This window comes from Muscardinus avellanarius, assembly GCF_963383645.1.
Source record: "Muscardinus avellanarius genome assembly, chromosome: 1".
Lineage (NCBI taxonomy): Eukaryota > Metazoa > Chordata > Mammalia > Rodentia > Gliridae > Muscardinus > Muscardinus avellanarius.
The window spans coordinates 117,151,729-117,175,222 of NC_137786.1; the positions used below are offsets into that span (position 1 = coordinate 117,151,729).

A 23,494-nucleotide genomic window follows, 5' to 3' on the forward strand; every position below is an offset into this window, starting at 1 on the left:
GATTATGCTCTAAGCACAAACACCACCTGCTACGTGGCACACTTCAAGCAAACAGTGGTTGAATGAAAAATCTTTAAATTAAATCAAACTCAGAGCCAGGCCTGGTGGCTCACACCGTAATCCCAGTACTTGGGAGGGTGAGACAGGAGGATGGAAGGTTCAAGACCAGCCTCAGCAACTTAGAAAGACCCTCCACAACTTAGTGAGACCTGATTTAAAATAATAGCCGGGCGTGGTGGTGCATGCTTGTAATCCCCGCTCTTGGAAGGTGCAGACAGGAGGATCACACAGGTTCGAAGCCAGCCTTGCTGGCTTAAGAGACCCTGTTTCCAAATAAAAATATAAAATAGGTCTGGGAGTGTAGCTCGGAGGTAGAAGGGTTTCCAGAAACCCCAGTACCACCAAAATAATAATAATAATAATAATAATAATAATAATAATAATAATAATATAATAGGACTGGGGTATAGTTTAGGGATAGAATTCCCTAGGTTCAGTCTCCAGTACCACATGTAATTAATTATTAATTAATATAAAGTAGGGAAGAATAAAATAACTGTTAGATGACAGAATCAGGATTTAAAGAATTGGTCCATGGGCTAAATAAATCTGACAAATGAATTTTAACAGGGAGCTGGCATAGTGTCATACACCTTTAATCCCAGTATTTGGGAGGCTGGGATAGGGCAATCACAAATTTGAGGCTAGACTCATCAACTTAGTGAAGAAACCTTGCAAAGAAAGAAAGAAAGAAAGAAAGAAAGAAAGAAAGAAAGAAAGAAAGAAAGAAAGAAAGAGGGCTAGGTGTATAGCTCAGAGGTAGAATGCCTCTGGGTTCAACCTGTAGTATGGAAAAAAAAAAAAAAGGAAAGGGAAGAGAAGGAAAGGAAAGGGAAAAGAAAAAAGAAATTTAATAGTGCTATACTTGGGTCTAAACAAAACCCAATTCCACAAAAAAGAACAAAGGCACAGTATATCAGAATGCAATCCCATGGAAGTCAAGAAGCTTCTGTAATTCCATATTCTGACAACTCACAGCAATTATTTTAGTAATTTAATTATAACACATTCTCTACTAAGAATCATCACAAATAAATTTTCTGATTATTAACCACAAAGAATATAATATAAAAAAGTTTGATAATGCTTCCCAGAAAAAGCATTTGGAAAATCCAATACCATTTCAGGATAAAAACACTCAACAAAGTAGGAAAAGAAGGTAACTTCCTCTACCTAATAGAGGGCATTTATGAAAAACCATACCTCACAGCAGGGATTCTTGTCCTGTTCCTGATCTTAAAAGAAAATAAGACAAGGATCCTGCTTCTGCAACTTCCTTAATGGCATACTGAGAATTCTGACAGAGTAATATGGCAAGGAAAAGAAATAAAAGGAAGAAGTAACTGTCTTTACTCACAGATGACACTATCTTATATGTAGAAAATTCACCACAAAAATTAAGATAAAATTGCAATCATTCCTGTCTTACAAATGAACTCAAAAGGTATTAAATACCTAAGTATAAAGGCCAAACCTATAAAACTCTTGAACAAAAATGAGTTAGTCTTCATGACTTTGAATTTGACAACAAATTCTTAGAGGTGATACCAAAATCACCAGCAGGAAAAAAAAAATATATATGTATATATAAATATAGATAGAGAGAGAGAGTGAGAGAAGGAGGAAAAAGATATAAAGAAAGGAAGAAAATAGAAAACAGATAAATTAGATATAACAAAATTAAAACTTTTGTTCACTAAAGGATAACATCAAGAAAATGAAAAGAATAAATAAATAAATAAATAAATATAATGGGAAAAAAGAACAGGGAGAAATTTTTACAAATTATATATGTGCTAGGAGTCTAGTGTTCATAATATTTTTAAATATCTTAAAATATTTTAACTCTTCAATAATAAAATACAATATGATTTAAAAATGAGTAAAATACTGAATAGAAATTTCTCCAAAGCAGATATAGAAATGGACAACAAGCATACATGAAACACAGAAGGGAAATGTGAATTAAAGCCACAATGAGATGGAACTTCACACACCCATTAGGGTGCTTGTGAAAAGAAAAGAAAGGAGCAGGGTGTGGTGGCATACACTTGTAATTCCTGTGGGAGGATGAGACAGGAGGATCACGCAGGTTCGAAGCCAGCCTTGCTGGCTTAAGAGACCCTGTTTTCAAATAAAATATAAAATATGTCTGGGAGTGTACCCCAGAGGTAGAAGGGTTTCCAGGAAACTCAGTACCACCAAATAAATAAATAAATAAATAAATTTTAAAAGGAAAAGAAAGGGCTGGGCGTGGTGGCCCACACTTATAATTCCAGCATTTGAGAGCCTAAGACAGGAGGATCACGGTTCAGATAGCCTCAGCTACTTAGTGAGGTCCTTCACAACTCTTTGAGACCCTGTTTCAAAATAAAGAATAAAAACTAGGGCTGGGGGTATAGCTCGGAAGTAGAAACCCCTGGGTTCCATTCCAAGCACCGAAAAAAAAAAAAAAAAAAAAAAGGAAAGAAAGTACTAAATTTTAGTGCAAATATGCAGAAATCCAAACTCCTGTGTATTATTTGTAGAAATCTAAAATAGTGCAGCCACTATAAGCGACAGTATGTTAGCTGCTTAGAAAGTTAAAATTAGAATTACCATATAACCCAACAATTCTATTTCTAAGATATACCCAAAGAAATAAAAAATATATATCTATAGAAAAACTTCTACACAGATGGTCATGACAATGTTATTCATAATAACCCAAGGTAGAAACAACACAAATATCCATAAATTGATGAATGGCTAATCAAATTTGGTACATCTATATAATGGAGTATTATTCAGTCATACACAAAAAAACTAAATACTGGTACATGCTACAACATGGAACCTTGCAAACATTATGAAGGATACAAAAAAGGACACACATTGCATGATTCCACTTATATGAAACATGCAGAAGGAAGACAGAAAGCAGATTAGTGGTTGTTGTGGACTGGGGAAGGACTGCTTAATGGATACAGGGTTTCTTCTGGTTTGAGGAAAATGTTATGAAACTAAATAGAGAAAGAAGTTGGATGTGGTGGCGCATACTTGTAATGCCAGTACTTGGGAGGCGGAGACAGAAAGATTGTAGGTTTTCTGCCAGCCTCAGCTACATAGTGAGGCCCTCTGCAATTTAGGGCTGGGGGTGTAGCTTAGGGGTAATATGCCCCTGGGTTCAATCCTCAGTCACACACACACACACACACACACACACACACACACACACACACGAGATGGCCTTGTTCCCCCTTTATCAATCAGTTCCCTAAGGGTAATTTTTCTTTCTCTTTCTCTCTTTCTGACTGTTCTATTCAACTCCCACCCCTTTTGTTTGTTTGTTTTTGCGGTACTAGGAATGGAACCCAGGGTCATTCTACCTCTGAGCTACATCCCAGCCCTATTTTATTTTATTTTCTGGTGGTAGTGGGGATGGAACCCTTCTAACTCTGGGCTACACTCCCAGCCCTATTTTTTATATTTTATTTGGAAAAAGGGTCTCTTAAGCCAGAGAGGCTGACTTCGAACCTGCGTGATCCTCCTGTCTCAGCCTCCCAAGCGCGGGGATTACAAGCGTGCGCCACCACACCAGCCCTAGCCCTATTTATTAATCCTTTTTTTGTGTGTGTGGTACTTGGGTTCCTGAAAACCCTTCTACCTCTGGGCTATACTCTCAGACTAATTTTATACTTTTATTTGGAAACAGGTTCTTTTAAGCCAGTGAGGCTGGCTTCAAACCTGTGTGATCCTCCTGTGTGATCCTCCTGTCTCTGTCTCCCAAGCAAGGGAGCTTGCACCTCCATGCCCAACCTAATCTTTATTTTTGAAACAAAGTCTCACTAAATTGCTGAGGGCCTCACTAAGTAACTGAGGCTGGCCATGAACCTGCAATTCTCCTGCCTCAGCTTTCCAAGTACTGGGATTACAAGCATACATCACCTTGCCCAGTGATTTTACCCTTTTTTAAGAGTAAAAGTTTCTAAGGAAAAGAGGTCTGGGAAGCCTGGTGTGATGGTGCACACTTGTAATCCTAGTACTTGGGAGGCCGAGACAAGAGGATCACAAGTTGCTTGGCAACTTAGTAATGCCCTCTGCAAATCAGTGAGACCCTGTTTCCAAATAAGAAATAAAAAATTGGGCTGGGGGTATAACTTGGACACAGAATGCCTCTGGGTTCAATTCCCAGTACAGAAAAAAGGAGGAGAGGAGAGAAGGGGAGGGGAGGGGAGAAATCAGGGATGAGAAAGGGAAATTCCAGGCCTTTCATATAGGGCCACCTTGAAATATTTTTTTTTGTGTGTGTGATTGATACTGGGAATTAAACCTGAAAGCATTCTACCCATGAGTTATATCCAAAGACTGACTCTATTTATTTATTTATTTATTTGTTTGTTTATTTAGAAACAGGGTTTCACTACATGGTTCAGGTGGCCTTTAACCTGCCATCTTCCCAAGGATCAGCCTCTCAAATAATGGGATGACAGGCATGTCCCACCATGCCCAGCTTTGAAATCTTTCTTGGTGTCAGATAACAAGTGCTGTAAAATTGCCCTGCCAGGTTAAGATAAGATCTTAGAATTACAATTGCACATCCCATGTCTGGATATAATTCTAAAAAATTACTTTTGCTATCTTCATTCTGCTATTAAAATTTTATTTTTTCAATTGTATTTATTACCAGGCTGTTGCATTTCCTTTTTATTGCTTCCTTTACATCTATCACTGATGTAATATATAGAAGAACAACACGGAGCTTTCAATGTTTCAATAGTACCCATAAATATACTGGGAATGTTAATTGAGGTATGGAGCTATAACTGAAGACATGAATCAAGTAATGTAGATTGGTATAACAGATTTTAAAACACATGAACAGTTTGTTTTCAATTATCTACACCTTTGAGTCTACTCTGAAACATTTAAAATTTCAATTAGCTGTAAATTGATATAGACCAATAACATAATAAAAGCATAAAAGAGAGATAAGGGATAAAAATAGATCAATTTTCTGCCATCTAGATGGGAAGAAATGATACTCATGTGAGGATATAATTCAGTGTAAATTACAAAATTTACACTTCTTTATTAAATGCAAAAAAGATAGATTTTAATATATTTGGGGACATATATAGAAGGAACAGTATTGACAGAACATTCAAGAAGAGACACTATTTCTGCTACTAGTACACATAATCCTCACTTACAGGGAAGGTCCAACCCACCATGTTGGACCATACATACAAACTAATTCAAAATGGATTAAAGACCTAAATGTAAGAGCAAAATCTATAAAACTCTCAGAAGAAAAAGTAGAAGTTTGCACAACCTTATATTAGGCAATGGTTTCTTAGATACAATATGAAAAGCACAAGAAGAAATAACAACATAAAGATAAATTGAATGTCATCAATATATAAAACTTTATATTTATACTTAGGCCCTCTGCAACTCAGAGAGACCCTGTTTCAAAATAAAGAATTAAAAAATAGGGCAAAGAACAATAAGCACCAACTCTGTAATTCCATGACCTCTGATATTACATTACCCTTCCAATAAATCAGAATGGGAACTGGAAGAATGGCAAAGAATATAAAAGGTCAGGAGTTCAATTAGAATTAGCAGTAGCAAGAAGGGGCCAAGAAGAAATAAGGCCAAATGACTTTGGACATCATTAGGATCACCAAGAGTTGTTTTAGAGAAAAAATATGAAAAGGTTAAGAGGTGGGCCACTGAAATAACAAGATTTATTTAAAACCCATGGACAGTAAGATAATGACTAAGAAACTATTCAAATTTATTTAGTGAGGCAGTCGGGGCATGCCTGCCTATAATCTCAGTACTTGGAAGGCTAAAACAGAAAGATCACAGGTTTAAGGGGAACCTGGGAAACTTATTGAGACTCTGTCAGAAAGTTAAGAAAATAAAAACGCTGTAGCTCAATAGGGTAACATCTGTGAGTTTAATCCTCAGTATCATAAGAACAACAACAAAAACCCAAATTTATGTAGTGAGCACAAGTAAATTGATTGGGTATCAACTGAGGCTATATAAGAAAAAGGCACCTCACCTCATTCTTAAAGCCTGTCCCTCTTCCCAAATTCCATGCTGAGCTGGCTACTGCCTTCACCATCCCCTTCACCTTCTGATTATAAAATTGCCCAGAACTACTCACTCAATCAATCCAGTAGAAAGGTTGTCAGTGCTGGCTTTATTAGTCTTTCTTGTAGCACTACATGTATCCATGCACTTCCATTCACTGACCCCATCCTGAGACCACATGGACCCTCTGGCTTTCTTTTTTTCTCACTGGCCCCTGGTCCTTGGTTTCTGTCACAGAATCCCTTCTATCAGCTCTCTGATGTGAGAAGACCTTAGTGCTCAGTACTAGCATGTCTTCTTTCCTTGATCTCTACCATTACTCTAAAGCAATCTTCATCATCCTGACATTAGACACTAGCTTTGATAGGACAGTTCTGGAAGCATGTGCAGCAGGCAGGGGTGGGAGATAAGGCCTAAGACAAGAAGGCCTGGCTACAAGGAGAGGGCCATCTCCATTGCATGCCCACCAGTGCCATGGGATCTAAGCACCACAAACAAAATAGAATCTACAGAAAGCAGCAAATTAAATGTGTAGACAAATATATATAAACTGGCTAGGTCTAGGCTGAGAACCCTCCAACACTTAACTCCAATTTAAAATCCTCTGAACAAAAGATTTAAATGTCCAACTTTTCCTACTGACATTTCAGTTTGAGATAGGAATCAGGAATTAAACAGGCCCCAAACTGAATTCAAGCTTCCCTCCAAATCTGTTCTCACCCATTGTTCCTCCTAGTAACTTGAGCTGAGCACCTGTGTCCTTCTGTGAGATTCCCCACATGTGCAGTCCATTCCCAAGCATCACATGTACCTGGGGCATGAGCCTTAGCTCAAGTCCAGTGGGGCCAGAGGAGACCCAGGACCTGGCAGTCAGTCTAAGACCTGGGCAACCATAGGCTGTTCCTGTGTCTCTGCTTGCACCTGGGTGTGGCTTCGCATGGTCATCTTCCATTTCCATTTGGCAGCTAGATTGTATTTCAAACAGGGAAACCTTTCTATTGGATCAGTGGGTAGCATGGAAAACTCTGCAGCTCCTGCACATGACCTGTGAAGCAGTGGTGATACTGTCTTCAGTTTCCTGTTGGCCCAGATACCCTGGCCACCCTGGCCCCTCTCTCCTTAATGGAAACCTTCATAAGACATCTCTCCTCTATGGCAATTTTCTTTCCTCTGCTCTTTAACAGACCAACATCTGATTGTCTTTCAGGTGTCAACTTAAAAAGTTGCCTTGGAAGCCGGGCATGGTGGTGCATGCTTGTAATCCTAGCTCTTGGGAGGCTGAGACAGGAGGATTGTGCAGGTTCGAAGCCAGCCTCAGCTACTGAGTGAAGCTCTCAGCAACTTAGTGAGACCCTGTTTCCAAATAAAGTATAAAATAGGTCTGGGAGTATAGCCTGGAGGTAGAAAAGCCCCTGAGTTCCACCCCTAGTAACACACACACACACACACACACACACACACACACACACACACACAAGCCTTGGAATGCTCTTCCTGAGAATTCTCTAAATTACATTTTGCTCCTGATCTATGACATCCTATTTTTTTCTTGCCAGGGCACTCACCACAACTTGTAATCACAAATTATTTGTTTTTAATTATTTTAGGGGGATTATTTAACTAGACTATTCTCAATAAACACAAGGTTTTATTTACTACTTGTAGGACCTGGTTTGAGACATGGTAATTTTTTTTCCTTTAGTGAGAAAAAGGAAGAAATATAGGAAAAGAGAATAAAGAAAAGGCCAAAAGATAAAAAAAAATCAAGGAGAAAGAAAAATAAGCTTTCCCCCCTGAATTCAATTTCATAAATTTTCATAAAAAATTGACTATTAAATAGTTAAATAGAAAAGTGTCCCTTCCAGGTTCTTGTTTGAAGACATGACTCTTTAACATATTCTGAAAACTAAATGTTTGCGGAAGAGACTCTTTCAAATATTTCTATAATGAAAGGCAAGGAAGACTGTGCATCTCTATAGGATAAAATTAAATTACTGTTCCATAAATTAATTATATCAAGAAGGAAGAAAGCATTTCAAGGTGGGAGAAAGAAAGGTGATGTCTAAGAAAAGTCACCTTGGGCTGGGAGCAGAGTAAAGGGTTTAGACCTGCTCTCTTAAAACACAGGGAACGACTAGGGAATTTACTCTTTCTCTGCCTTACTTTCAAATACTAACACATATTTCCTTTTATTTCAAAACTAATGCTCTTAGTATTAGATTCAATACTAATGTTATACACACATATGCACAAATAATGAGTAGTGAGTAAAGTACATTCTCCTTTTATACTAATATGATTTGTAAACTACAAAAATTGATCATTACCACAGCAAGCTGACTTAGAAAATATTAAGAATCAGGCCTTCTTGTACTCAGAAAACTTCTCAAATGGCCTGTCCTCAAATCCAACACCCAAATGCTATGGCCCTCTCTTCAGAAGTCTGTCCTCCTACACAGTCCAACTAACTCACCCAGGGAAGGCACTTCCACTTCTGCTGCCCCAGGACAACCACCCTGGTCAGCCTTCCTCCAAACAGCTTGGTTCTAACTTAATTTTCTCCCTTTCCTTTTGACTCCCATACTACTACCCGGCCATTTGGGGACTTTTATATTCCATTATGTTTTGCTTTTTATCCATGTGTATAACTGAGAGCAAAAGAAACCCTCTCAGGCTGTTTCTTTATCTCTGAAATAGGAATAATGATCTCTAGCCTAAATTCCGTACAATCCCAAAAGTGCTCTAAGAAATGCACCAGAGAATGCATATTCGTTATACTGGAGTAACCAAATATTGTTTTCTTATTGTGTGTGTGTGTGTGTGTGTGTGTATGTGTGCGTGCGTGTATGTGCATGTTTGTTATTGAGAATGAAACCCAGGGGCCTACTACTTCTGGGCTACACCCTCAGCCCTATTTTATTTTTTATTTGGAAACAGGGTCTCACTAAGTTGCTACGGCTGGTTTTGCATCTGTGATTTTCCTGTCTCAACCTCTCAAGTCACTGGGATCACAGGTGTGCACCATCACACCTGGCCAGTAACCAATTTCAAGTGCATAATTACCGCATGTAGTCAAAGGCCAATGCATACTCAGTGCAGAACACACATTTAAATCACCACAGAAAGTTTCATCAGGCAACACAAGTGTACTGCTTGAAACAGCAGTCTCAGAAAGCCACAGATTTCTTAACTGCCACCATTTATCTAGTTTTCAAGACATAAAACTTGACACTGAAGCTAGGTGTGGTGGCACATGCCTATAATTCCAGTACTTGGGAAGCTGAGACAAGAGGATCACAGGTTTGAGGACAGCCTCAGCAATTCAGTAAGATACTGTTTCAAAAGGGGGAAGGGTGAATTGTGCAGCTATGAACACAGATACACATGCATTAGTTTGGTAGTTTGGTTTCTTTTCTTTTGGGTAGATACCCAGAAGTGGTATTGCTGGATCAAATGGTAGATTTGTTCCCATTCTTCTGAGGATTCTCCATACTGTTTTCCAAAGTGGTTGCACTAATTTGCAATCCCACCAACAATGTCTTAGAGTTCCCACTTCTCCACATCCTCGCCAGCATCTGTTGTTGTTTGTGTTTTGAATGATTGCCATTCTAGTTGGAGTTAGGTGAAATCTCAGGGTAGTTTTGATTTGCATCTCTCTGATTGCCAGTGATGTTGAGCATTTTTTCATGCATTTATTGGCCATTTGAGTTTCTTCTTTTGTGAAGTGTCTATTTAGTTCACTTGCCCATTTTGTTATTGGATGCTTTGTTTTCTTAGTGTTGAGTTTCTTGAGTTCTCTGTATATTTGAGATATTAGTCCTCTATCAGAGGGGTAGGTGGCACCAATAAAAATTTAAAGGGGGGGGGCTGTAGCCCAGAGGCAGAATGCCCTGGGGTTTAATCTGCAGTACCACAAAACAAACAAAAACCCAAAGATTTGATGTTGTAATAATCTTTTTAGGTTTGGTGGCCCTCTGTATTGGCTTTACCTTAGAAATACCGTTATTTCACCAGGCGTAGTGGCACATGCTTGTAATCCCAGCACTTGGGAGGCTGAGACAGGAGGATTGCACAGGTTGGAAGCCAGCCTCAGCTATTTAGTGAGGCTCTCAGCAATTTGTAAGACCCTGTTTCTAAATAAAATACAGAATAGGTCTGGGTGTGTAGCCCTGAGGTAGAAAGCCTCTGGGTTCCACCCCCAGTACCACACACAGACAAAAAAGAAATACCATTATTTCTTATACTTGCATTGCTTTTAATGACATAAGTCATTAAAGTAAAAGTAAATGCAACAACTTCAAATATCAGTAGAACTTTTTATATAAATAAATAGATAAAATCCTGTCACACTCCATGTCCCACATTTTGACAAAACAAAAAATATCCACGTCTATGGTGAATGCTGCCTGGAATGTGCCCAGGCAGAGTCCTCTCTCCTCCAGCCCTCTGTCTCGTTATTCTCCACCCAACCTGAATTTGGTCACTCACTGTGCTCCAGGTGGGTCTACAAGCCCTGAGCCGCTCTCCTGCTGGCCCCTGGCACCATCTCTTCCAAGAAGGGAATAAACTCTCTGCACAACCACTCGGACACCCACTCCTGACCACGGGACAGCGCCCTGGCTTTCCACCATTTCCAGGAGAGAATCCCTCAGGGGGCTGGCAGCTGGGAGGAACTGCTCTGTCTCTTCATGCCTGTGGGTCCAGCCTGCTCCTGAGGTGACCAGGCCACCACACACAACCTGGTCAAGATACAAAAGAAAGTTGTTTCAGTTTAGCTTAGAACAGCATGATTTCCACCAAATAGGCAGTTCCCTAGTAGATCTGTACTGCAGTGAGGGCATAATGAAGCTAAAAGTAGAGAAATGTGTAGTGTGGATCTCTGCATCTGAGGAGGAGAAGGTGGCTGAGAGCACCATGGACAGCAGTGTTTCTTCTCAATGTAATTTCAGCATGGCAGTCTGCTCTTAAATACTTCATAGTAATTTTAAAACATTTTTTCTAACCGGGCGTGATGATGCACGCTTGTAATCCCTACTCTTGGGAGGCAGAGACAGGAGGATCGCGCAGGTTTGAAGCCAGCCGTGCTGGCTTAAGAGACCCTGTTCCCAAGTAAAAATATAAAATAGGTCTGGGAGTGTAACCCAGAGGTAGAAGGGCTTCCAGGAACCTCAGTACCACCACCAAAAAAAAAAAAACCCAACTAAAGTAACAAATTTAACAGAACAAACTAAAATATAAAAAAATGAATGGGGCTTGATAAAATGAATCATTTTATTAAGTGCTTATATGTCCAATCTATTAGGTCAATCTATTAGGTTTGTACATTCATACTCTATAAATAATCTTACACAATAATATCAGCTATCATATGATGATAGTACTTCCAAAATGATTCCTAACTTCCAGACTCTGTTCACTTTATATGTTTCTCCTCACAATGATCAAACATGACAGACAAATTATCCCCAAATGATAGGTAAAATTGAGTCTGCCCAAGGTCAACTAGCAGAAAGTGTCTGGGGCAGGATTTGAACCAGAACATGTGGTTCCAAAGTTCATGGCCTTAACTACTACACTATGTGGTAGATTCATTACCACTGATATGAGACAAAAACATGCCTCATCAATTTCTCATTGCATAACTGTTTAAAGTGTACATTTCCATGTTTATTTGCATATATATTTACAGTGGTAGAGATGGAACCCAGGGCTTCATACACTCTAGACAAATAGACAAGTGCTCTACCACTGAGCTGCATGCCTTACCTTCTCCCACACAATATTTAAATGTTGTAATTAAATTTATTAAGCTGGGCATGGTGGCACATGCTTGTAATCCCAGCATTTGGGAGGCTGAGACAGGAGGATCACAGTTCGTGGACAGCCTTAGCTACTTAGTGAGGCCCTCTGCAACTCAGTGAGACCCAGTTTCAAAATGAATAAAAAAACAGGGCAGGGGGTATAGCTCAGAGGTCGAATGCCCTTGGGTTCCATCCCCAGACCCACCAAAAAAAAAAAAAATTAAAATTTATTAGTTTACTCTCCTTTTCAAGTAATCTGTAGTCATGTCTCTTGATAGTCAATGGGAGGTTTCTGTTGGATTGTATGGTACAAGACAGGGTAACAGTATGTCAGTTCTTCTTTCTTCTTTCCCTTCCCTGTTAGCAGTCTTTGCATGCTGTTCTATGCTGATTCCCCTAATTCAGTGAGCTTGAGGACAGGGTGCTGGGAGCAATACTGACTCCCAGAGCATAGAGGATTTCTGAGGTACATTATGCCTAGTGCCAGTGAATTCAGTGCTTTCCCAAACTCATCTTGGCAGATGACCAGGGCTCATGGCCAAAAAATTTCCCCAAATCAATCAATCTCTAGCAAATATCTCAAACTCATGCAGCTTGCTCGCATGCTCATGCTCTCTTGCGCTCTCTCGCGCGCGATCTCCCTCTCTCTCTCTCTCTCTCTCTCTCTCTCTCTCTCTCTCTCTCTCTCTCTCTCGTGGTGTGTGTGTGTGTGTGTGTGTGTGTGTGTGTGTGTGTGTGTGTGTTTTGCTAGGGATTGAACCCAAGGCATTTTTACCTCTGAGCTCAACCGCAGCCTTATTTTATTCTTTATTTTGAAACCAGGTACTTACTAAGTTGCTGAAAGACCTCATTTAGGTGCTGAGGCTAGCCACAAACCTATGAACCTCCAGTCTCAGTCTCTCAAGTACTGAGATCACAGGTATGCACCACCATGCCCAGCTACCTGCAGCCCTTTTTATTTATTTTGAAACAGGGTCTTGCTAAGTTACTGCATGTTAGTCTCAAACCTGTGATCTTCCTGTCTCAGTTTCCCAAGCACAGGGATTACAGGACAGATGTATATCACTGTACTTGGCAATACTTTCATATGTTTTAATAAATTAGAATAAGGATTAAGAATATGTAATTAGAAAGATAAAGTGCAGTAAAAAGACCACATAAACGCTGACCTGCCTATATACAGTATCTTCAGTCATAATATATTCTAGCAGATTTATTTGGAGGGAGACAAAAGGTGACCATTCTCAATTAATCCAGTCACTAATATTATTACAAGCGCAAAACCTCTTAGAAGCAATGAGAATTTACCTGACTTTCAGAGTTATGGGTTAGATCCTTAATTCTAAACATCTGGGCCAAAGAGATGTTTCTTCTGGGATGGGGTAGGTCCCAATGGTGCACTTCACCAGTCGTTTCTGAATTTCCTTTGGCAACAACTTTCTGACAAAAATAAGTATTCAGAATAACAGGGAAACCTCCATTTGGAATAATAAGTTTTTGCCTGGAAAAGAGAAAGAAATTCAGCAGTTTATTTGCAATGTTGAATTCTCCTTATATTTTATAAGTCAGAAATGTAAAAAGGAATGACATTCCAGCAACAGATAGGTAAAGCCAGACCAGCCCACACAGTGACAGCTGCCCCTAATGATGGACAGCAAGGACCTGGCCAGCCCATAGAATGACAGCAGTGCCTAGTGCTCAGGATCACCATCAGTGGATCTGCTTTCACTTTCACAGGACACCTCCTGTGTCAAGAATGTTGGAAGGTCACTTGTGAGAGTACTGAGATGCAGACTCCTGCTTAAAGGGTTAACGAAGCAGCTCTGGCTCCTGAGAAACAGCTTGGAATGCCAGGCTGGGAGGCAAATACACTTCCTCTAATCAATGAACGATGAGTCTTGCCAAGTTGCCTTCAAGGTCAGAAGCAGCTCTGGCCCTGTCTCTGAAGGTCCTTCCCAGCATAGACATCTCTCAGAAAACTTACTGGTATGATAAACAGCTTGAGATGTTATGAGCAGTCACAGGTGTTCTTTGCTTCTAATTGTAAAACAAAAAGTTGCTTTGAGATTAGTCCTTTGGCTTTACTCACACACATCCATTGTTGCTTTAGGATAACCTTGTAATGTCTAAAATAGTTAATTTGTCTATGGATCCCATAGAAGCTTTCTCTATAAAAGTCTGATTGCTCTTTCAATAAAACATACAGTGTACATGAAACCTGCATCCCCTGTATCCTGTGAATGGGCTTTACCCTTAAGTCTCCAGTGCACTAGACACTGACAGTCACTTAGTCCTCAGGGGCCTTCTACCTCCGGGCTACACTCCCAGACCTATTTTATATTTTATTTGGAAACAGGGCCTCTTAAGCCAGCTGAAGCTGGCTTCAAACCTGCGCGATCCTCCTGTCTCTGCCTCCCAAGCGCGGGGGTTACAAGCGTGCGCCACCATGCCCGGCAAACCCAGGGGCTTTCTACCTTAGAGTTCATCCTCAGCCCTATTTTTTATCTTTTTTTTGTGTGTGTGTGTGAGTCTGGAACCCAGGGCATTGTACCTCTGAGCTACACCATCTGTCCTATTTTTTATTCTTTATTTTGAAACAGGATCTCACTAAGTTGGAGAACCTCACTAAGTAGCTGAGGCTGTACGCGAATCGTGATCCTCAGGTCTCAGCCTCCCGAATGCGGGATTACAAGCAAGCCCCACCATACCCGGCTTATTCTTCATTTTTGAAACAGAATCTGTGTTGCAAAGGGTCTCACTAAGTAGCTGAGGCTAGCTGCGAACCTGTGTCTCAGCCTCCCAAATATTAGAATTACCAGCATGCACCACCATAACTGGCTCTAATATTTTTTAACACAGTACTAGGGATTGGACCCAAGGGCATTCTACTCACAAGCTACATCCTCTGCCCTGTTTTTATTCTTTTTTTTTTTTTTTCTTCAGTACTGGGTATAGAACCCAGGGGCTTTCTACCTCCAAGCTATAACCCCAGTCCTATTTTTTTAGTCTTTTTATTTTTTGAAACAGGGTTTCACTGAGTTGTGAAGGGCCACGCTAAGTAGCTGAGGCTGTCTGCCAACCATGATCCTCCAGTCTCCTCCTCACAAATGCTGAAATTACAAGCATGCGCCACTATGCCCTGCTGTTTTCTATTCTTTATTTGGAAACAGGGTCTCACTAAATTGTGGAGGACATCACTAAGTACCTAAGGCTGTCCTTAAACCTACAATCCTCCTGTCTCAGCCTCCCAAGTACTGCAATTACAAGCATGTTCCATCATGCCCAGCTTCTAGTATAAGATTCTTACAAAGAAAATAGCAATAAGATTCTTACACTGAAAATAGGAATCACTTTGTTTTTGGATGAAAGGATCATATGCAGATAACATTTTATTTTCTTCTACAGAGTACTATCTTTTTTTTTTTTTTTTTTTGCAGGCCTGGGAATGAACCCAGGGCCATTCGACCTCCAAGCTACACCCCCTGCCCTATTTTTTATTCTTTATTTTGAAACCAGGTCTCACTGAGTTGCAGAGGGCCTCACTAAGTAGCTGAGGCTGTCTGGGAACCACGATCCTCAGGTCTCAGCCTCCCCAATGCTGGGATTGCAAGCGTGCGCCACCACGCCCAGCTCAGAGTACTGTCTTTTTTTTTTTTTTTTTGGTGGTACTGGGGTGGAACCCAGAGGCTTTCTACCTCCGGGCTATACTCCCAGACCTATTTTCTATTTTATTTGGAAACAGGGTTTCACTAAGTTGCTGAGAGCCTCACTAAGTAGCTGAGGCTGACATCGAACCTGTGTGATTCTCCTGTCTCAGCCTCCCAAGCGCAGGGATTACAAGCGTGCGCCACCACGCCTGGCCTATCCAGAGTACTGTCTTTTTGACAATAAAAATATATTTTTTTCTTTCTTTCTTTCTTCCTTCCTTCCTTCCTTCCTTTCTTTCTTTCTTTCTTTCTTTCTTTCTTTCTTTCTTTCTTTTTTTTGTGTGTGTCTGGGGATGGAACCCAGGGGCATTCGACCTCCAAGCTACACCCCCTGCACTATTCTTTATTCTTTATTTTGAAACAGAGTCTTACTAAGTTGCAGAGGGCCTCACTAAGTAGCTAAAGCTGTCCTTGAACTGCAATCATCCTGTCTCAGCCTCCCTAATGCTGGGATTACAAGATTGCACCACCATATCTGGCTAAAAATGTATTCTTTAATACAAATAATATTCAAATCAATTTATTCTTTAATAATAAATTTCCTAGTTTAGCAAGGCATGGTGGCACACACCTGTAATCCCAGTACTTGGGAGGCTAAGACAGAATGATCCCATGTTCGAGGTCTGCCTCAGCTACTTAGTGAGGCCCTCTGCAACTTAGCGAGACCCTGTTTTAAAATAAAGTATTAAAAAAAAAAAAAATGGGGCTGATGGCTGTAGCCTGGAGGTAGAATGCCCCTGTGTTCAATCCCCAGTAGCCCCCTCCAAAAAAATTGCCTCATTACATGGATAAATGATCATTTCCAAATTGTAACTGAACTAGCAAAAATTCAATGTATTTCTCTTATTTTGTCATATATATTTTAAGTTTGAATTTATGCTGTGATAGTCTGATCTATCTATAGAGTTGGGTTTGTGAACTTGGCACTTAAGTCATATCTTTCAGATCCCTTTTTTCTCTAAAGCATGTTGTTGTTAGGTCAAGGATAGCACAATGTTATGGCTGGGCTTCCTATACACATGGTTTCTGGGTAAAGAATGATACTTGTTATACTCAATTATGTTTTCTAAAAACACCAAGCAGCAATCTTTATAATGAGATCCAAGTAAATGTAGTAAGAAGTGAAGTGTCAAGAGTAGTCCTGAAAGAAGACCAGATTACTTCGTATCAGTTATGATTGGTCTCTAAGGATGACTCCAGCTCTGTGTTACAATGTATTTCCTCAATATAATTCTAAATATATTCCCATGTTTGCCAGCACTACTTTTCCCAGCCAAAACTAAATCTTAATTTTATAATATAAGAAAGCCTAATATGAATGAAGAACAGAAAATTTCAACTTTAGCATGAATCAGAACCAGAGGTTTGGTAAAATAGAGATTGCTGTGTCCTACTTCCAGAGTTTCTAATTCAGTAGATCTGGGTTGAGATCTTCTAATTTCCTTCATCCATCCATCCATCCATCCATCCATCCATCCATCCATCCATCCTGCAGTGTTGGGGACTGAACTCAAGCCCTGGTGCTACCACCAAGCCATGCCCCCAGCCCCTAATTTGCAGTTTAACAAGTTCCAATATAATGGTGATGTTGGTTTAACAACTATGTTTGGAGTATTACTTCTCCTCACCCCTAAGTTTACTTAACAATGTCAATTATGAGCAGCGGCGCCATATTGCCACCGGCGGCAGCAGCAGCGAATGCACTGAGTCCAGTACAGCTACATCTGCGTACTCAAGAACAGTGAGTCAAATTGCGGGCCACAGAGGAGAAATCCCAGTACTGTACTCACTGGGACTTGACCCAGTGGGGGAGTGGCGGTGGCAGAGATATCACACCATAGGAGAGCATGCAACCTGGCACCCCCCATAGTCTAAAGCAGCCTCTATCGACTCCCTGGGTCTGAGACTCTGTGATACAACCCAGTAAAGGAGTAGTGGGGTCAGAGATACTACAGACTCGCAATCCAGAGCACCTTAAGTGAAATCATAGTGACCCAAGGGAAGAACCCAGAGAAGGCACAAACTTCCGAAATCATGGGAAAGAGGAATAACACTGGAGCAATGAATGCCCACAACCCCACAACATCAGAACCCAATAAAACAGAAAATCAGAAATTTCTAGAAGATCAAATCAGGAAAATAACTGTAGAAATAATAGAGGTGCTCAAAAAGAATTCAGAGAGAGCCAAAAAGAGATAAAGGATGCAATTAATGAAGTAAAGGCCTCAATTCAAAGCACGAACAATCGATTAGACCACATGGAGAACAGAATCTCGCTCTTAGAAGATGATCATTCCAAAAATGAACGCATAGTTTCTAATCTAGAAAAAAATATCCAACAGCAGGAATCTGACATTGAAGAAATATGGGCCCATTTTAAGAGAGCTAACCTAAGAATCATTGGAATAGAGGAGGGAAAAGAAAGTGAAACCAAAGGGATCAACAATCTCTTCAAGGAAGTAATAGCAGAAAATTTTCCAGACATCGAGCAAGAGGCTGATACACAGGTCCAGGAAACTTATAGAACTCCCTTTAGACAGGATTGGAGAAGAGAATCCCCACGCCACATAATTGTCAAAATGACCAATGTGGAAGCCAAGGAGAGAATCTTAAAGGCAACAAAAGCAAAGGGCCAAGTGACATTCAGAGGCAAACCAATTAGAATCACTCCAGACTTCCCAAACCAAGTCATGAGAGCCAGAAGGGCTTGGAGTAACATATTCCCAATTCTGAAAGAAAACAACTTCCAGCCAAAAATTTCCTACCCAGCAAAACTTTCTATCAAATTAGATGGAGAAATAAGAAGCTTCCATGATAAACAGAAACTGAAGGAATTTATGTCTTCAAAACCAGCGCTAGAGAAAATACTCAAAGAGATTAACTACAAAGAAGAAATAGGTAACACACACCAGAACCAGAGAAACAAGATTTTCCATCCAACAGACAACTAAGATTGGTTATCTGTGGAGATTCATTATTTATGTTAGTCTTTTACCTATCTCTAAAGGGTATTGTTTGCCTTTATTGTTGTTAATTTTTAGGATTTCTAGCTGGAATATTAATATACCTTCAGATATAGCAATTGGAAATATTTTATCCCATTCTATTAGTAACTGTTAACTCTGTTTACATTGTCTTTGGATATACAATATTTTTTTTTATTTTTTAGGGAGTTTATATACGCTTCTGTTGCCTGTGCCATTGAAATCATAACCAAGAAATCACTGCCAATTTCAATGTTGTGAGGTTTAATGACCCAGATTTTCTCCTAAAAGTTTATAGTCTTAAGATTTATATTTAGGTCTTTTATCTATTTTGAGTTAATATTTGTATATGGGATTAGGTAAGGGTCCAATTTTATTATTTTCCACGTAATTATTATTTTTTAACAATATTTAGTTAAAAGATTATTATTTCCACCACCAAATGTTCGTGGAAACCTTGTCAAAAATAACTTGACAATATAGGGAAGAATTTAGCTCAAGGCTTCTATTTAACTCCAATGGTTTATATATCTGCCTTTAGAACAGTACTACACTGTTTCAATTATTGTAGCTTTATATGGTTTGAAATCAGAAAATATATCTTTTAGCTTTGTTCTTTTTCAAGATCATTTTGGGTATCTAATGTCCATATTCCATATTAGGATAGATTTTTTTTTCTGAAAAATAAATATATAAATATATGATAGTTTCACCTAAAAAAAATAGAAAAAAAATATTCTCTGGTAAGAAAGAAAGCAAAAAGAAATACTGAAATGTTATCTTTAAGTTATCAAAAGCTTGGTATCAGACAAATGAAACTGTTATGTGAAATTATCATTTTTTTTTCATTTTTAATTTTGGATAAAGTGCTATAATACTAGATGTCAACCACTAAGCCAAGCATGGGAAGGAGGGATGGGGAGAGAATGGGGTGGGGATCGGGTGGGGGCTGACTGGGCGATGTGTGCATGTATGTCTACAAAAGTTTATATCCCACTATGATGTATGAATACAGTGCACCAATAAAAAAAATAAAATTTAAAAAAAACCTTAAAAAAAGAATGTCAATTATATCAGACATAATAGATTGTGCCTGTTTCTCTCCAGATCCCACTCTACTCCCTCCTCTTCCTCATACATAATATTAAAATTGATACTGATAACTTCATATATGAACATAGCATTATTTGAACTGTTTCCTTCATCAAGTCTCCCCTTTACCTCCCTATCTCCCTCTTCAAGTCCCCTTCCACTATTTTACTTGTATTTCCCCTTTTTTCTGAGGATCCTTTTGCTTCCCAATTTCTAGCTTCTACACATAAGCAAAAATATATGATCTTTCATTTTCTGAGAATTAGCTAATCTCAGCATAATATTCTCTAGTTCCATCTTCTTTCCTACAAATGACATAATTTTGTTCTTTATGACTGAGTAAAATTCCACTGCATGTATATACCATAGTTTTGTAATCCTTTCATCTGTTTATGGACACCTAGGTTGGTTCCATAATTTGGCCACTGTGAATTGTGTTGCTATAAACATGGACATGCATATATTACTATAATATTCTGACTTCAATTCCTTTGGAAAGATCCCCAGAAATGGTATAGCTGGGTTCGATTTCCAGTTTTTATGAGGAACCTCCATATTGATCTCCATAGCAGCTGTACTAATTTGTAATCCCACTAAGAGTGTATAAGGGTTCTTCTTTCCCCAGACCCTCACCAGCATTTATTACTGTTTGTATTCTTGATGACTGCCATTCTAACTGGAGTTAGATGGAATCTCAGTGTAGTTTTAATTTGCATTTTCCCAATGCTAATGATGTTGAACAGTTTTTTATATATTTATTGGTCATTTGTATTTCTTCTTTTGAGAATGTCTATTCAGTTCAATTACTCAGTTTTTATTAGATTATTTGTTGTCTTAGTATTGAGAGGCTTTTTAAATTCTTTATTTGTTCTAGCTATTACTACTGTATAAGAGGAATAACTGGCAAAGGTTTTCTTGCACTCTGTAGGTTCTCTCTTCAGACTCTTCTTTCCTTTGCTGCACAGAGGCTTTTCAATTTAAGTCATCCCACTTATTTTTTATTTTTGGCAGTACTGGGGATGGAACCCAGGGGCTTTCTACCTCTGAGTTACACCTCATCCCTATTTATTCTTTATTTTTAAAAAAAAGGTCTCTTGGCTGGATGTGGTGGCGCATGCTTGCTATCCCAGCATTTGGAAGGATGAGACAGAAGGATCACAGTTCTTGGACAGCCTCAGCTACTTAGTGAGGCCTTCTGCAACTTAGTGAGACTCTGTTTCCAAAATAAAGATAGGGCTGGGGGTGTAGCTCAGAGGTAGAATGCCCTGGTTTCATCCCCAGCACCAAAAAAAATAAATAAATAAAATAAAAGTCTCACTAAGTTGCAGAAGGCCTCACTAAATAGCTGAGGCTGTCCTAGAACTCACGATCCTCTTGTCTCAGTCTCCCGAGAACTGGGATTACAAGTGTATGCCACCATGCCTGGCCATTTATTGATTCTTGTTTTTATTTCCTGAGCTTCGGGGATCTTATTGAGGTAGTCTCTACCAATGCCTATATTTTAGAGAGTTGGTCCTATGCACTCTCCTAGTAATTGCAAAGTATCTAGTCCAATTATTTTTTGAGACAATTATTTTTTATTTTAGTATAACTAAGTTGCCCAGGTTGGCCTTGAACTTGTGCTTCAGCCTTTCAAATCCCTAGGCTTATAGGTGTATGCCTCCAAGCCTGAAAGACTGAATGATTTGATGTTGCAAGGGTGCAGAAGCAGATATAAAAATCGAGATGGCACAAGTTATTTGAATAATGCACTGGAGATAGAAAAGGGAAAAATCAAAAGGATTGAACAATGTTTTTCTAAAACCCACAAAATATCCTAAACTGAACTTTTAGCTGAAAATTTATGAAATTCAGAAGAAAAGGATTCACTTTGTTCACACTAAAGGGCAATAAAAAATGTTTTGGGAGACAATGACCACTAAAGGGCTAAAATTGATGCTGAGGCATAAAAGAATCAGGGAACAAAACCAAAAAATATTGTTCTCAAAAGTAAAAAAGTAAATACTAGCTTACTCTAGCTTCAAAGAGAACAAACCTCAGTTAAACTAGATAAATGTGTAAGACTGGTTAAAGGACAATGTTTTAATTTTAAAATTAATAACATTCTTGGATTAAACTATATTTTACAGAGGAAGCATAATTTCTCTTGAATGGTACAACTTATTTCCACAGACAAAGAAATTAGGGCAACAAGGACAGCAAAACCCTCAGAATGTCCCGTGGTAACCAGAGCACAGCAAAGCCACACCAGGGCGTGTCACAAGCTAGGATTAAAATAATCCCCTGAGGTATGCTTCCACTGCCTGTGAGAAGTTTGACAACATGCAGAGTCTGAAACACATATGCATGTTTTGACTCTCAGAAATTGAGACCATGACCCTGAATGTGAAAATATTCTCTTGGTCTCCAACTCTCTGAAGCCTGTAGTCCTGGGTGAGGATTAACCCAGGAGGGGATACAATCTCTTGTGTTTTGGTCCCCCTGCAACTTGCTCTTATCACCTTGGTCCAGGCTGGTGAAAGCAGAGGGCACACTGGGCCTTTCTGAAAACATGTCTCCTTGACAATTCCAGTCTCAGACAGCATGTGTCCCTCACAAATGTAGCAGAGCAGGACAGTATTTGGCAGGGACCCAGGGTTGCTGTGCCTGCATTCCAGAGCCCTCAGCACATTCTGACATTCCTACCTTTCACAGTGGATACCCAACCTGAAGGTGAAGTGTATGGCCACAAAGAAGTCAATATGGCAATGTACTTTAATTCCTCATCCTTGCCATTTAGTGCTACTAACCTGAAATCTCAATGTTTAACTACAAACTGTCACGTACTATACCCACCCACACTCCCAAGTACTTCCCAGGTGCCACTGCGCGCAGTGTGGAGCTATGACCTTCAGGACAATCAGGACATGCACCAGGTGGACTCTGTTCCCAAAAGCTCACCATGAAGCCCGGTGTGGTGGAGCACACTTGTAATCCCCGTGCTTGGGAGGTGGACACAAGAGGATCGTGCAGGTTCGAAGCCCCTCTCTGGCTTGAGAGACCTTGTTTCCTGTTTCCAAATAAAAATATAAAATAGGTCTGGGAGTGTAGCCTGGACGTAGAAGGGTTTCCAGGAACCGCAGTACCACCAAAAAAATAAATAAAAAATAGCTCACCATGCAGGAGCTTCAATTTATAATCTGGACAACGTATTTAAAACAATCTCAAGTCACTTGTAATTCAGGTGTACCTGTCTTAAACTTATTGCCTAAATAATTAATGTGCATTTTTTAAATTTAACAAACTAAAACACATTATTTGTTAAAATAAAGACAAGTGCAAAAGGGTTTATTTTGTTTCCATCACAAATGAAGTTTTTCTCTACTGTCTTTTTTTTTTTTTTTTTCTTTAATGGAAACAGGATTGAACCCAGGGGCATTCTTTCTCCAAACTACATTGCAGCCCTACTTTTTATTCTTTATTTTGAAACTGGGTTTCACTAAGCTGCAGAGGGCCTCACTAAGTAGCTAAGGCTGGCCTCAAACCTGAGATCCTCCTGTCTTATCCTCCCAAGTACTGAGATTACAAACGTGTGCCACCATGTAGGGCTCTACTGTCCTTTTTAAAACATTCTGCAGTCTATTTAGTGGGTTTCCCTGGGAGTAGGTAGTGGTAAAGTTCCTGCTCTGAAAATGCTAAGTGAGTGTGTGTGAGGACACAGAGGCACCTGAATGGAAGCCTTCCCTCCCTTTTCTCCCTTTCCTTCCCTCCCTATTTATTTATT

General features: G+C 39.5%; 1 protein-coding gene across 1 annotated transcript in view; it reads right to left on the reverse strand.

The window, feature by feature from the left end:
• Nucleotides 1-23,494, reverse strand: part of SPIDR (scaffold protein involved in DNA repair) — a gene marked incomplete at both ends in the record, with an annotated part of 357,325 nt that overhangs the window by 131,786 nt on the left and 202,045 nt on the right. Inside the window, 2 exons of the mRNA XM_080715140.1 lie at nt 10,636-10,886; nt 13,257-13,449. Coding sequence (XP_080571266.1) covers nt 10,636-10,886; nt 13,257-13,449 — 444 coding nt within the window. The remainder of the gene's footprint in view (nt 1-10,635; nt 10,887-13,256; nt 13,450-23,494) is intronic.